This window comes from Etheostoma spectabile, chromosome 17 (assembly GCF_008692095.1).
Source record: "Etheostoma spectabile isolate EspeVRDwgs_2016 chromosome 17, UIUC_Espe_1.0, whole genome shotgun sequence".
NCBI lineage: Eukaryota > Metazoa > Chordata > Actinopteri > Perciformes > Percidae > Etheostoma > Etheostoma spectabile.
The window spans coordinates 8,298,109-8,314,714 of NC_045749.1; the positions used below are offsets into that span (position 1 = coordinate 8,298,109).

Consider the following 16,606-nt stretch of genomic DNA (forward strand, 5'->3'; position numbering starts at 1 on the left):
GCTCTGCAGAGATTGTTCTCATTTAGACTTGTCTAATTTAGAACACTTAACAGGTTTTATTATAGCTTGCCAAACGAGACACTGCATGATACCTTTTAATTTTCTGCACTTTTTATCTAGCATTGTTCCTTATAAATTGTCTATTTTTGTTAAAAACTAATACGTTTTTATTACACGTACATTTTTGCTAGTTATTTATCTTCTCTCCTTTGGCCTTAGGGTATTGATGAAGTCAGCCCCAGAGTCTATCCAAGCATCTCTGCATTCATTCTTTGAGGCAGCTGCAGCTGATCTGGAGATGACTATGGAAAACCTTTCTGTGACCATGGTCTGTTTGCCTCAGAGTAGGAGTCAACAGGCTAGAGGAGTGGCCAAGGTTATTAGCTTCACAACCTCCATTCTCCTCCCCACCCTCACTTCCCTCTTCCAGCATCTTGGCAACCAAAACTACGGAGTGGACCTCCTGGGTAAGCAGGACCTTGATATAGACCACTGTTAAGGAAACACGTCTCAAATTATTCTACGCTGCATTTTACATCCTAAAATGCACAATGGCAAATGTATACTGTTAACATATCTTCCTGAACATGTTTTCCTGTACTTTCACAATAATACACATACAACCTCCTCCACATGTGTTTTAAGTATTCCCATTCATTTTCCACTGTATGTTATTGAGCTGGATGAACAGCTGGTTTCCGCACCTACTCCCCCTGAAATCACTCAGGGACACCCTCCCCTCAACTTCCTACCTTTCACATCTTTGAAATCAGCTCTCATTAAGTGCTTCAGTCATGGCCACAGAGCAGCAGGAGCATATTGTCTCCCTGACTAATATCCTGACCTTCCAGGAATCCTTCATTATCATTCATTCATTCATTCAGCTAGTCAATCTCTTTGTGAATGCATGCTATCATCCAACTCGGTGCCCTTGGCTGTTTCTGAAACAAACCTAATAACAAGGATCTTGTCTTTCCAGTGGGGAACATCCAGGTGTCCTGTTACAGGATCCTTAACAGCCTCTACTCTCTTGGCACCAGTAGCAGCATCTACATGGAGGGGTACCACCTATATTGCTATGTGACTGATTTTATAATTTCTTCTAATAACAATCTTCTTTTAATCATGTTTTTTTTCTCCATGTAATGTCTATACTTTACTTGGTAAAAAAATAAGCCACTAATTAAATGTTAAATTAAAAGTTTTATGTATTCAGTACGTGATTGAGAAATCACACAAATGGTGAAATACATGAATTGTCCACCCTCATCAATTATGTATTATTGTGAGCCTTACAAGAATGTATTAAGGCAATTAAATGTAAAAAAAAGTCAAGGTAACGACTTTTTTTTTTTTCAACCTCAGATTTGTAGCTGTCAAGTAAACTTATATTAACAATCCTACCCCATATAATTAGATAAGATTTGAATATAAGTCAGCCCATGTCTACATGCTAACACAGCATTCCTATATAGGCAGAGGCCGGCAGCAGGTGCATGTCTGGCAGCCCTGACTGGGACTTTTCCTGTTTGTTTCCTGGAGCCATCCCTAAACCAAAACAACCCTTACTCAATTTACAACACCATGAGTGCTTCTGAGAGAGAAGGTAATAAACAAACACACTGAACACACAGTATTTTAGTAGAGTAGTTAATCTTCATCTCCTTGAATAGCTCTCACCCCCGCATCTGAACCTCCATGTTTTCTCAGCCTTATTTTCCATTTTTGTTACTGTTAGACCTGGGTCTGCCACATCAGGTTGAGGACATGTGTCCCCTCCTGCCCTCTCTGGAGCAGGCTCTAGGGGACGTGGAGGAGTTGGCAGGTGCTGGTGTGGGAGCTCACCAGGCCCACTACATCCACGTCACGGAGGTCATTTTGCCTATGCTGTGCAGCTACATGTCTCGTTGGTGGTACTGGGGCCCTGAGGTCCAGCCAAACAGCCAAATCTGCACCACTGTCATTTCTCAACATGCAAGTGATCTTCTTGGCCACATGCTCCGTATCATCCACAACCATGTTGGAGCTAGCCAGGGTGACTGGATGAAACAGCTGGCAGGTATTGTGGTCATGTACAACACTGTGAAATAATTGAATTGATTGTTGTGCGGATTCCTTATTCCACATCAGTTTTGGATTTCATTATTTTCAGCATTAAAGGTCCCATGACATGGTGCTCTTTGTATGCTTTTTATATAGACCTTAGTGATCCCCTAATACAATATCTCCTTCCCAAAATGCAGCCTTGGTGCAGAATTACAGCCACTAGAGCTAGTCCCACAATGAACTTTCCTTAGTATGTGCCATTTCTGAGTCTGAGCAAGGTATAGGCTGGGGGTGTGGCCTTGACCAACTGCCACTTTGCTCTTTTGAAAGCCATGATGTCTCTCTTTCTCATGGGTGGGCCAAATTCTCTGGGCGGGCAAAGCAGAGAAAGGGGAGGTAATCATGCCCCTTATGACCTCATAAGGAGCAAGATTCCAGATCGGCCCATCTGAGCTTTCATTTTCTCAAAGGCAGAGCAGAATACCCAGGGCTCGGTTTACACCTATCGCCATTTCTAACCACTGGGGGACCATAGGCACGCTGGGTGAACGCATATTAATGTTAAAAAAACTCATAATTGAAATTTTCATGCTATGGGACCTTTAACTGTTGTCATATCTTTTAGTTTATTCTCAGCCAATTATATGCAAAGCCCGCACTGAGCTGTTGAAAAGCCACTTTCTGCCACTGATGGAGAAGCTGAGGAAGAGGGCTGAAAGTTTGCTGCTAGAGGAGGAGCAGATGAAAGCAGAAGGGTGTGATACCTCTGAAGCAGAGTTGCAGATACAGGAGAAGTTCATTGTACTTGTACGCGACCTCTACGCCTTCTATCCCCTCCTCATCCCATTTGTGGATTCTAATCGGTAAGGCATGCTGCCAAGGAGCTTAGATGGGAAGCAAGCTTGTTTTTCTGAGGCCAAAAGCTCCAGGAGTAATTTGAAATGTGTGTAGAGTCAATGGAAAATGGCTATTTTATATTGACCTTAACCCACCAATAATGAGCATCTTTCCTCTAAAGTTGTTCAGAAAACATTTAAAGACCACATTTTCTATTGTTTGTGAAACAATTATTGGTAAATTGTAAACAATGGAAAATACAAATACAAATTTTCTATAGATAAAAGAGAGTGGTTATTTAATTTTATTATTTAGTCATATGATAAACTTATACAATACAATATGCAATAATACTGTGGTACGTTTTGGTTTCTCTTGTCCCAGAGCCAGCTGGCTAAAAGAGTCGAACCCTGACACTGAGCAGCTGTTCAGCATGGTGGCAGAGGTCTTTATATTCTGGGCCAAATCTCATGTGAGGATGACACATATTTTTTTTATTTTTTTTATTCCTCGTGTCAATGCGTTCCAAGTGAATATTGTGCTCTAAAAGCCATGTATCATGTATTCACCCTTGTTTGCTACCACAGAATTTCAAATGGGAGGAACAGAACTTTGTCATCCAAAATGAAATCAACAATTTGGCTTTCTTGGTCAACAATGACAAAATGTCCAAGGTCAGCCATATTTATAAAGAACTGCATCTCTTGAAATCATAGACACTACTAGTAGTTGTTTTGTAATCACAAAGGTAGGCATCTGCCAGGTAAGTCTCTAAGTTAAGTTATCTTCGTGGCTTTGTAATTCTCAGTTTGACCATGAACAGAGAAGGATGAAGAGGAAGGGGGATCGTTATTCCACACAGACCTCTCTCATCGTGGCTTCCATGAAGAGACTGCTTCCTGTGGGACTCAGGATTTGTTTTCCAAGCGACCACAGCCTTATCATGTTGGCTAAGAGCAGCTTTACTCAGGTCAGTTGTACCAGCATTAATGTAGTCCTCATGATGATAAAAAATATTTCATGTAAATCACAGTATTTATATGAAAAACTGCATTGTAGTAGGATCAGGTGAGGGGGAAAGTCTTACAATATCTCTGTGGTGTACATATACTGTGTATATATAATATTGGCCATTGTTTGCTTTTCACAGAAAAACACTGAAGATGAGATTCGAGAGCAGGTTTTTAATTGCCTTATACATCTTCAGAGTCAGGTAATTTTTGTGTTCTAAACATTTATGCAGTATTTGACTTAGTATGTTAATTTCAGAAAGTATTCGTTGTATTACAACACATTTTTAGGTTTTACTTACTTGGGTCTTCACAAATATTTACAAAAATAAACAATAATATTATAATACAAAAAGAATACATGAAAAAGAAAATCTTAAAAGATAGATATTCCTACATTACTATAGTTAAGGCTAAAATGAAGTACCATTGCATTCTGCACATTCATTGCCATGCCTGAGTACATGCCTTTTAATTTCTGGAAGGCAGAAAGTGTGTGGTATATTAAATTGAGCGTCGCCAGCAAAATCACCAGCGGTATTTTAATAATCTCAGTAAGTTATTCATTGTTTACCAGAGAAACCAATGTGACATACTCACAATACTGTTAAGAATATGCATGCAATATTTGTATATTCATAAGTCAGTGATGAAAACAGCACAAATTTGGCTTTGTCATTAGCATTAACAAACATTTAAGTTATTTTTTTACAGCCCATGATCCATCCTTTGCTGGTTGAATGGACATTTGTCAGTTATGTTGTTGAATTAGAATTCGAGCAAAATTAATGAATTAAGTTTGGAATAATGGCAATAGGGAAAGCAAGATTCAGAACAGCATCTTGATCTCTTAATTATTTTTCTTAGCCTTTCGATTTCAAACCAAGCTTCTTCATTCATCCTCTCATGTGTTTTGCCCTGTTAAAGGTGCTTGGTTTCCAGCAGTCTTTGTAAATCTTTAACTGAATGCTTGAAATACGAAAGAAAGAGGATAAAATAAATAAATGTGGCATTCTTTTTTCCCTGACAGGTGTCCAACTTTTTCAGGCAGGACAGCCTTAATGCCAAACACCCGAGCCAGCAAGGGGCCATTCCTGATGCAAAAAGGACTGTAGACAGGATTCTGGACGTAGCTCGAGTCCTTTATTACCTGGACCAGGTGAACTTTTAAAGTAACATGAAAATATTGCCAGTAATGCATTCAGATATTGTATAACACATCTGTTGAAAATGTTTACTCGTAGTTTTTAGCTCCAAAGTGAAAAGAATAGTGACTTTTAAGGTGATGGACCTCTTTTTTGTAGACCTTTTTTCTATCAGAAGACTTGTTAACATGTCATTGTAGGAAAAACGCATGTGCAAATGATCAAATAAATTATGGCTCAATATAATTTAGCTGCTTCAGTTTCAGAGTCCTGGTATTGTGCATGTTGGTTCAATGTCACACTGTCAAGAATTAGAATAAGGGGCCATCTATATGCCTTGTCCTCACTTGGCCATTGATTAAGTCTTAGCCATTTTGTGACGTATGTATGGGCTGTACTTTCATTCATTCTATATACAGCCCTAATGAAGACTCTGAGTCATCCTCTTCTTTCTGTAAATAAAGGGATATGTCATCATTGAGTGTGACCCAACTCCGTCATCATTAGGGTCAGAGTAGAGAAATACGTCACGGCCTGAGAATGATGTAGAGGTCCCTTTTCTGTGTTCTTATCCAAACACAAATTTATTAGGAATATATTACATTCAAGAAAGTAATGCCTGCAGTAAACCTCACCAAAAGCTACCATTGAAACCCCTTAGGTCATTACAGGTTCATGTGTTGTGTGCTACCTTGTTAACATTACCTATATAACATATTTTATTTGGGTTTTGGGTTCAGGTGGAACACCCGCAGAGAAGTAAAAAACCTGCATGGCACAAGGTCTTATCCAAACAGAGGAAACGAGCGGTGGTGGCCTGCCTAAGGATGGCTCCTCTCTACAACTTACCCAGGTACAACTATATCTAAAACTACATTAGCATCAGCCCTATGGCCGTGTGTTTGTATTTGATATATGAATAGTATTTGATTGTCTGTGTCTTGTAAATTATAGCTATGGTGTACCACTCTTTACTTTCTAGTTGACATAATCATCACCTCGGATAGGTATAAGAGGCTTTGATAAATTGATAAGAGGTCTAATTGGTGCTATTTTATAGTCCTATGCTGCCTCTTTTTTATTTCTTATTTGCATTTGTGTATGCAAATGGTAATCTATTTTTGTCACTTTACCCTTTCCTCTTCCTCCCCAGGCACAGAGCTGTCAATCTGTTCCTCCAAGGCTACAATAACTCCTGGATATCAGCTGAGGACCACAGCTTTGAGGAGAAGCTTGTGGAGGATTTGGCTGTGAGTGGAAAAGCAAGTCATTGTTAGTAGTATAAAAACAATTGTGTAACATACAGCAGGTAAAACAAGCCTATATTTTGAATTATGATCAGGTGCGAAACACAAGTTGGCACTTTTTAAATCATGAATTTTTTGATTCTGAATTTATGAACTTTGTAAAATAGAGATGAAAATTAGTTATTGAAAATGTGAAGAGTAAAATTCAAAGTTAAAAAAATCTGATGCATAATTTCAAAGCACAAATGTTTAGTGCTAGAAATTCAATAGCTTTTTAATTTCAAAATCCAATGAAACAGATGTACTTCCATAAGAACATCATGAGGTCTTTAAACCATAAAGAAGCTTTGGGGGAAAATGGTGACTTCCACTTCAATCCTTCTATGTGCTAATAAGGATGCAAAAACAATGGCATCCCTTATTTTTCTCCCTAACAATTGATGGCCTGGTAATACTCTAAAAATAATAGTGTCTGTACATGGAGTCAACACAATATTGAAAGCTCTAGACAGATGGTTAAAAATAGCTGTTCAATAACCCTGAAGACGAGGATAAGCCCAATGTCCCATCCGTCAATTTAGCTGGTGACATGTGGCACCTATGAGCAATGGTTATTGTGAATAGGGCTGTGGTTATTCTTCTCTCGGAGTCCAAAAGCAAGTCTAAATTGAGACCAGATTCTCAAAGTTGAAATAATAACTGGGTTATGAGAAAATTTAGCTGATTGGATGGGAATTTTAGATGAGAGCAGATCCAAAAGTGAAGTAGCAGAGCAATATTTAGCCTCAAACTCACACCAACTCAGTGGTGACTTGATCCATAGAGTCATTTTGTGTATTTTAGCTGCCCAATAGTACATTTTTAGATTAGGAAGACCCAATCCATATATGGATCTGTGCCTCTGTAAATATTCTCATCTGAACCTGGGGGTCCTTTCTTTTCATATGAAAGAGGAAATAAGCTTGTTTATCGCATGGAAAAGAGATTCAGGTAAAAAGAGTGGCAAGCTTTGAAAGAGGTACAAAAATGTGGAGGGTCATTTTAAATACAATTTACCCTACCTGCAATGGATATATGCAAGACATTTCATCTCTCTAGGTCCGCTTAAAGCGTAATAATAATCCACATATAATGAAAGGTGGTGATGTGTATCAAATCAAATGATTCCTTGATTAAAGTTGGCAGATTTAAGTGCAATAGTTAAAGGCTCTATATAGTTTAGAATACAAGAGAGTAATCCAGGTAATAAGCTTGGGGCTGATTCAGAATCTCTTAAAAACATCCAAGAGGTACCTCCAAAAACTCAAAAGCTTTCTCAACATCCAAAGAGATTGCCACTTCTGGTGACTCATCGGATGGTGAAGAGAAAATAATATTAAGGAGCAAACAGATGTGGAGGGGTGTCTGAGGAGTGTCTGTTTTTCATGAACCCGGTTTGTTCGGGTGAGATGATGTTAGGCAGCACCTGTTCAAGCCGGATAACTAATTTCTTAGCCAGAATTTTATAGACCGCATTTAAAAAGGAAATTGGGCGGTAAGAGTTGCAATCTTCTTTTCCATAAGCTTTTCTTGTTCCTGTTTTTATCAATTTGAGTAAAGTACGATATTATCTTTCTTCTCTGACAACTACCTTCGGAGTCTCCCAAAGTAGAGATTGTTTGATATAAGGAAACCATCAATAGCTTTTGAGATTGTTTCACTGAATATATCACCATTTAACAAAGGGCAGTTCAATCTCCATAGAGGATGTGTTTTTTGTAGAAGCGTGAAGGAGAGGTAAAGCAACAATTAAGCATTATCAGACATTACAATAGTGGAATATTCCATGCTATTTTCAGCAGATAGAAAATAGCTATCAATAATAAAAAAAAATCAATCCAAGAAAATGTTTTGTGGACATGAGAGTAGAGGGAAAATTGTTTTTTGTCAGGGAGAGAACCAGAAACTGTGATAAAGCGGCCTTGAAGGTCAGCAATGACTTTACTTGGGAAACATTGGACCTTCTTATGTGTTAAAATGGCTGTGCCCCTTGCCCTGCTACTAAAGTTGGAGTGAAAGTTTTGGCCAACCCATGAGGCTTTTAATCTGTGATGGTCTTTAGTAATTAATTAAATGGGTCTTTGGTAAAACGACAATGTAAGTCTTAAGATGTTTAAAAAACATTCTAAATCTCTTAACTGGACCATTGAACTCTTTAACATTCTGAAACCCAAAATTTCAGACATGCTCCCCCATTCCTTGCTTGTGAGAGAGAGAGATGGAGGAGACAAGAAAGAGAAGATAGGGAAAAAGGGCAGAAAACATGAATAAATAAATAAGTAGAACTTGTTGACTTTTCTAATTTAAGAGCCATCTCACCACCATGTACAATTTTGTAAACATCACTCCCAAGTAAATTGAACAAGCATATTCAAATTTACTTCATTTAGTTGTGTTTTCAGTGTGAACACACTACATTTGTAAACCCCATTTAGAATTGGTAGAGTAAGTTTTACCTGTAGGGTACACTCCCTGATGCTAAATATTTCACTGTAGTCAAGTAGACAGTTTTGACATTGTGCATACATTATTTTTTTATGTTAACGCTTTAAACATTTGTATTGAAAAAGTTAAAACATCAAGGCTTTTGGAGTATGTGTATATTTAGCAGAGTTTCCAAATAAGGATAGTTTTGTCATCTCTTTGCACGTAAACATGACCCTGTTATGTATTGTTTGTGTGTACTGTATATTTTGTGTTTGGAAGAGAGAAAGTCAGCCACCAGAGGCTGTGGATGGCCAGTGTTTGACATTATTTGACATCACACTCATCATACTCTGTCTCTGGACTGCAGAGCGGAAGAGTGATGGAGCTGTGTGGAGGTGTCAGAGAGGAAGAAAAGCAGGTGGAAGAAGGTGCCCAACCAATCGATCCCCTCCTACAACTCATTACACTCTTCAATCGAAGTGCGCTGATGGAAATGAGGTGTGTGTGTGTGTGTGTGTGTGTGTGTGTGTGTGTGTGTGTGTGTGTGTGTGTGTGTGTGTGTGTGTGTGTGTGTGTGTGTGTGTGTGTGTGTGTGTGTGTGTGTGTGTGTGTGTGTGTGTGTGTGTGTTCTAAAGCATCACATGCAGTTAAAACCGTGTTCTACTTATCCAACCCATCACCAAGAATGTCAATATTACACTTGTCAGAATCATGATTTATTGAAATCTACAATATGTTTCAATTCTTTGTCAGTTCTCTTTTTAATCATGACATGACTTGGTTGACCAAGGTATCTCTGGTATAGTCACATGATATTCTGCAGAGAATAATATCTAATTTGCCTTCCCTGATCACAGTAAGCTTGGAAATGACGATCTCTATACGTCCTACGCTGCTATTATGGCCAAGGTAAAAGAACATGAGGATGATCCTATTAGTAGTAGGCCTACCTAAATATGTGTTAATAACATATTCAGATGTTCAAAAAAAATGTAATTCTTTTTTTTGCTCTCATGTTTTTTGCCATGTCACATGCAATTTATGACAAAACGTGTACCTCTTCTATATTGATTTATTTTCTAACCCTTTTTTTGTCACCACCCTGCATTGTATATTTGATCTTCAAGAGCTGCCACAGAGAGGATGACGATGATGATGATAAAGAACAGGAGGTGGAAAGCTTTGAAGTGAGAAAATGGGCTTTTATTTTTTAAATAGATTAGTGTTCCTTGCTTACAGTATTTAATTTTAATTGGCTTGACTTTTTTCATCTTCATATTTTCTACTGCAATAATAAATATAGCCAATATAGCCGCAAGCACCAATTTTTGGTTCATACCCTTTACCGGCCAACAGAAGGAAGCAGCGCAATTAGTTAAAGCTGCAAGCAGCATTGGGCGGGTTTTGGGCTTCACAAAGCTGAGTAAAGTCACTTCAGCTGGTTTTACTCTGTAGAAAAAGGGGGTGAGACCGAGCATCACTATAATGGATTTTGCAATATAAGTCCCGCCATTTCACCCCCCTTAATTGGATTTTAAGGAAGATTGGTACATACGTTCAGGTCTTTGTGTTGGTTGTCTCTGTTGAGAAGACCTTGACTTATGGTCAGTCCTTGCTATGCCCCGTCATTTGCTATGTGTTTTTAATGATGGTGGCCATGTTTTTTGACCAGTTTTGTTTATTTATAGTAGAAATGTGTCTGCAACCCTGTATCCCAATTCTGGTAGTGATAGACTCAAACAGGACAAAAAGCATAATTAAGCATATATTGCTAAATATGCAAAGCCCACATGCACCAATCAAAATAACACTTCAGGGTTCAGTGTTAATACTCACCCTCAATTAATGATTAACCAGTGTGTATTTGTGTTTGTGCATGCCAATACCCAATTAGCTATAGAAATATTCTTTTTGACGTCATGTTGTAATGTGATATAATTTTTAAAGCACATTGAGTCAATCAGACTTCCTTGTGAGGGGTGTGGCCTTTCAAAATCACGTTTTGTTAACCCTTAATTACAGTGCCAACATGTGGTCAATTTGGATCATATTTCGTGGGAACCTAATGCACATCATTACCTGTCATTGGGCTAAGTTTTATGTTTAAAGTTTTATGTTTTAAAATGTCATGCTTCATTCCAGCTCACAGCAATTTGAGTCACAGCAGAAGACGACTAATAATACTAAACCCCTTTGGGATTTGAACCTTAATAATACATTTTTAAATTAATAATATATCATTGGCATTTAAAGTATATTCAATTTAACTAATTGTTTGACAATTTTCTAAGATATACTGTGTATATACAGTAGATACAGTAGTGAATTTACCTTTCTGTGGCTCAGGAGAAGGAGATGAAGAAACAGAAGTTAGTGTACCAGCAGGCCAGGCTACATCGTCGGGGAGCTTCTGAGATGGTACTGCAAACCATCAGTGCCAGCAAAGGTAGGGAAATATTAAATACTGATAAACGATTCTTAATTCTAATTCTAATAAATTACTTGTATTTAGGTTAGTCTGTTGCTTATTGAAGGCCATCCTCTTTTAGCAAGTTTTTTTGTTTAGATGAGCCAGTCATAAGCAGGGTACTTTATATTTGCTGAATACTGAACCAAAGAGGAGCGGACTCCTGGTCTCAGTAGTTGAGCATAAAGTAAGTCATTTCTTTGTGCTTTGCCTCTTTTAAAGTGTGCATTGTGATCTGAAGCACTTTATTTTTCATTTTAGTTGGTACAGTACATCCTCTGATTGTGATCAATTTCCCATCCCATCAGGTGCCCTGGGATCCATGATTGCTCCTACATTGAAGCTGGGTATTGCTATTCTCAATGGAGGGAATGCCACAGTTCAACAGGTATTAATGCTGCATTTGTGTGTGTCCCCTTGAATCATACAACTTGTTTGTCTTGGGATCTCCAGAATAGGTTTGTATATGACATTAGCCATTTCTACATCTCAGGCAGGGACTAAAGAGTTTTATATCATGAAACTAAATATTATTAAAATTAACTCAGGTGAAAGAAAGAAGAGTGAAGATTAGAGTTGCAACACTAAAAAATAAGGTTAAACAGCAGCTGTATTGCTAGATTTCATTCAGGAGAAAAACTGTGAAATATAAGCGCAGTCATCATGTGTATTAATTAGTAACTTATCAGTAAATAGAAAAGTAAAGCTGTAAAATATGGTATACAGTAAACTGGAAATGCTGCTGTTGTAGCAACAGCTTAACAAAAACAATATTTGTAATGAATAGAAATTGATGTTTTCATGTCATTATGAATAACTATAATTAATTATATTTCTACATTAGTATTTCTACATGTACAGTTTGTCCCTTTACAGACAATATCCCTTTAATATTTTGTCTTATGAATGTGATGCCGCAGAGACACTGCAGAAAAGTTGGCAGTAGTAAAAACATTTTTCAAGTTAATCATTTTGCTTTAGATGAGATCCCCCCCCACATTTACCCAACCTTGTCTTTGATGCTTTTGTTTGATAGAAAATGCTGGAGTATCTGAAAGAGAAGCAAGACGTTCGCTTCTTTCAGAGCATGGCTGGACTCATGCGGTCATGTAGGTTAGTGTCTTTAGGAAAATGTCAAATGTCACAAAGGCTTTCCGACTTTGTGCTGATGGATTAAAATTGTAAGAGTGTAAAAGCTTTTTTTTTTATCTGCGTGCGTGCGTGTTTTTCTGCTATCCAGTGTTCTAGATCTGAATGCATTTGAGAGGCAGAACAAAGCAGAAGGATTAGGCATGGCCATGGACGACAGCTCAGGTACTGTATTCATATGGAAATAAAATCAGTTTCTGATGAAGCCATGTCAGTGCAGAAGAGCCTGCTGTTAGATTCTTGGACTTGAAAATAGTTTAAATTTACACTCCAAAATCCTATTTCTTTTCTCTGCCTTTCTCAGTCTTGAATATTATTAACAGTTGTCTGCTTTCATTGTGGCCTGTTTTTTTCTGTTTTCTTACCTCTTTCAAAATTATTTGTTCTTTCATCCATTCTGTCCTCCATTTCCTACAGTATTACTTCATTCCTTGCCCTTCATCCTTTTTTTATTGCCCTATCTTTTTCCCAGGAGAGAAGGTGATGCCTGACAAAGACATAACTTGTGACCTATTTCGTTTTCTACAGCTGCTCTGTGAAGGACACAACTCAGGTTATTTGGCCTATGCTGTATCCACTTACACACTGTCAAAAAGTTAATGTATATTATATTGTCTATAAAAAAAGGACCACATACACGGTTTGTTGTTTTTTTCTAATTCATTGTCACTTTAAAATTATGGTAATAAGAACTTAGCACTGATTCATAATGGCTGCAAAAACATTTGCATTGCTCTAGTGGATGTCCATTGTCTAACGTGTCTACACAGGATAAATGTCTTTGCAATGCTCTTTTCACATTCTATTCAGCATGCTCTTACTTCCTTCATGTCTTAGATTTCCAGAATTACTTGAGAACACAAACAGGCAACAACACCACTGTCAACATCATAATAACCACTGTGGACTATTTACTAAGAGTACAGGTAAGCCTACAGTGATGCTTGACTAACTAACCAAACCAAACTAGTATACAGCTGTCCCAGTTATTGTCCAAAAATATTTTTAGGAACATAATGGTTTGAGGATTTCTGTAAATATTTATTTGGCTACTGTGTAAAGGCAGGTTAATCTTTGTCTTTAAGAAATAGTTTATTCAAGCTCATGAACCACAAATACATTTTTCCTGTGCCACACACTGTAGGAGTCAATCAGTGACTTCTACTGGTACTACTCAGGGAAGGAAGTCATTGATGTGCATGGACAACAGAACTTCTCCAAGGCCATACAAGTGGCCAAACAGGTCTTCAACACACTCACTGAATACATACAGGTCAGTCAATTTCCTTTACGTGTCATAGTATGTTTCATGTATGATGCTTTAAGTTCCTACTGAACATACTGTATATTTGTCAGAACGTTGATTTGTTTCTTAAAACGATGCAGCTCACATTATCAGTGTTCATCCAGGGCCCATGTACTGGGAACCAACAGAGTCTAGCTCACAGTCGTCTATGGGACGCTGTAGTGGGATTCCTCCATGTCTTTGCCCACATGCAGATGAAGCTCTCGCAGGTATAGCACATTGAGCCACTGATATTTGATAAACTAATTTTCCTCTAAAATTCTACTAAATCATAAGAATAATGATACTCTCTCAGGGCTCTCAAACCAGAGGTTCCGACCCCAAGGGGGTCACAAAATAATTTCCATGGGTTGCCAGATGGTTGTGGAGTAAAAAACAAAACATAACATTGTTTGTGGCAGTGTTACAGAGTGTGCTGTTTCACATATATATGTTCACACAAGAAAACATGAAAGTAAACACAAACCTGTATCTTTTAACCGTTGCCTTGCTCAGAGGCCGTCCATTATATAGGACATTAGAAACAGGAATCTTAAGGATTTATCTAATAACCCCCACTAACACCAACCTGTTTATTCTAGTGGGCAGTGACTCGAAAAGGTCGAGAATCACAGGTCTAGGTGATAGTGTACTGTAGGGTTTTTACACATCATGTTTATACAAAACATTTCCTGTTTATCTGTTGCAAGCATTGTAAACTGCCTCTGGTGGTATATCTGGTAAATATGTAAAAGTCTATGTTATAAAGTAACTTTGCTACTATTTGCTAAAAATGTAACTAAATATATTTTCTTGTAAACAGGATTCAAGGCAAATTGAACTTCTGAAAGAGCTTATGGATTTACAAAAGGACATGGTTGTTTTTTTGCTTTCCATGTTAGAAGGCAAGATTTCTACTTCTAGTGTTTTTTTTTTCCCAATTTATCAATATAAATAGTTTAACAGTTATAATTAATCAAGGACATTCTTTCTCTGCTCATCTCTCTTCCCTGCAGGTACTGTCGTTAATGGAACTATTGGAAAGCAGATGGTGGATATGTTAGTGGAATCATCAGGCAATGTGGAGATGATCCTTAAGTTTTTTGACATGTTTCTCAAACTTAAAGATCTCACCTCCTCAGATGCCTTTAGAGAGTATGACCCTGATTGTAAGGGCTGCATCTCTAGGAAGGACTTCCAGAAAGCCATGGAGATTTGCAAGCGTTTTTCCCAAGCCGAGATTCAGTTCCTCCTCTCCTGCGTTAAGACCGACGATAGGGAAATTGTGGATTTTGAGGCCTTTGTGGATCGCTTCCATGAACCAGCCAAAGACATCAGCTTTAGTATTGCTGTTCTCCTCACCAATTTGTCTGAACACATGCCCAACGATTTAAGACTTAGGACGTTCTTGGAACTGGCAAAGTGTGTCTTGACTTACTTCCAGCCCTACCTAGGACGTATTGAGATCCTTGGCAGTGGGAAGCGCATTGAACGTGTCTACTTTGAGATCAGTGAATCCAGCCGCACACAATGGGAGAAGCCTCAGGTCAAAGAGTCCAAGCGACAGTTTGTTTTTGATGTGGTCAATGAGGGTGGAGAGAAGGAGAAAATGGAGATGTTTGTCAATTTCTGTGAAGATACCATCTTTGAGATGCAACTAGCAGCCCGGATATCTGGCTCTGCCACTGGAGAGAGGTGTGCTGACAAAGGGGGAGAGGAAAAGAGAAAGTGTGAAGAAGAAGCTCTAAACAACAAAGGAATGTTTTTCATGTATCATTGGTTGTTATTGCTGATAGCTCTAATTTCTGTCAAAAACCTTAAGATATTGATGAAGATGACACTGAAGGATATCCTCATGTCGGCTGTGTTCTTCCTCGCATTCATTTTTATGGCTCAGGTCCGGTGTATCTGTGTTGTTATTCGCAGCATCTTAAATGTGCTTTACATAGTCTTTGTTAGTGGTGGGCTCATAGAGCGAGCCAAAATGATGAGTATATCGGACTTGCTCAGTGGTATACTTGAGCCAACTCTTGATGAGGTCATGGAGATGCCAAGTGGTGTGGATCAACTGAGGAAGTACTCTGCCAGTTTCTCTTCCCAGAGAGACTTGATGGAGTTTGGGCATGTGGCAGCTGGGACTTCCCCCAGTGAGGTAGATGTACTGTCAGACATATTCGGCCTCAAAGTGACGAAAGAGAAAGGTCAATACCGAGTTATAACACAAGACCTTGCCGCTAGTGTGACTGACCTGTTCAACACAACCTCCAAAACAATAGCCACCGCTGAGTTGTCTGAGAAGCATCAGGAGAAGGTATGGATTAATTTTTATCTTTGGATATGGGACAGTGTCCAACGTTTTGTTCACCATCATTTTCTTAATTTTTGTATTGCTTTGATAATTTTACTGACAGCAACTTAAGGCACCCACTGCCACGGAGGGAAAAACAGAAGATGACACAATTAAGATGACTGAATTAAAGGACGCAAAGTGAGTGTGTCCCCATTTATTCATCAAAGAGGGATTATTTAACTTCCTCATAACAACTAAAGTATTGGATTGAGTCAGTTAATGTAGAAAAAAATACTTAAATGTAATGCACTAGGTAGTAGTGCATGGTCAAATTAACCACTGTGATGTTGATGTCACAATGACGATGTCAAGTGTTTAAGGAGCAGAAGGTTAAACTACATCACCTCAGACCTTTGACCTGTCCTTTGTTTGTGATTGGACTGTTTGTATAGAGGGAAGGAATCTGAGAAGAAAACTGGAAAGGAGAAAGCAGAGGCAGAATGGAAAACCAAGACATGCTCTAATAAGTCAGAGGAATCAGAGAGCCAAAACTCTGCCTTCTGGGAGATGATAAGCACTCATAACAAGAGCCTGCTGGTAATATACAAATACATACACACGCCAACACAGATGCACGCTTACAAGTTCTTCAGTTTGCATGCAC

At 38.4% G+C, this 16,606-nt stretch overlaps 1 protein-coding gene across 1 annotated transcript in view; it reads left to right on the forward strand.

Annotated features, from left to right (window-relative positions):
- Positions 1-16,606, forward strand: part of ryr2b (ryanodine receptor 2b (cardiac)) — a 71,661-nt gene that overhangs the window by 40,030 nt on the left and 15,025 nt on the right. The window contains 27 exon segments of the mRNA XM_032540912.1: positions 220-467; positions 980-1,061; positions 1,476-1,606; positions 1,739-2,059; positions 2,672-2,909; positions 3,268-3,355; positions 3,471-3,557; positions 3,692-3,853; positions 4,034-4,096; positions 4,924-5,052; positions 5,779-5,891; positions 6,192-6,288; positions 9,119-9,249; positions 9,609-9,660; positions 9,879-9,938; positions 11,098-11,197; positions 11,527-11,606; positions 12,255-12,331; positions 12,459-12,532; positions 12,840-12,920; positions 13,205-13,293; positions 13,512-13,640; positions 13,778-13,882; positions 14,476-14,557; positions 14,669-15,963; positions 16,064-16,140; positions 16,395-16,539. Of these exon segments, the coding sequence (XP_032396803.1) occupies positions 220-467; positions 980-1,061; positions 1,476-1,606; positions 1,739-2,059; positions 2,672-2,909; positions 3,268-3,355; positions 3,471-3,557; positions 3,692-3,853; positions 4,034-4,096; positions 4,924-5,052; positions 5,779-5,891; positions 6,192-6,288; positions 9,119-9,249; positions 9,609-9,660; positions 9,879-9,938; positions 11,098-11,197; positions 11,527-11,606; positions 12,255-12,331; positions 12,459-12,532; positions 12,840-12,920; positions 13,205-13,293; positions 13,512-13,640; positions 13,778-13,882; positions 14,476-14,557; positions 14,669-15,963; positions 16,064-16,140; positions 16,395-16,539 (4,336 nt within the window).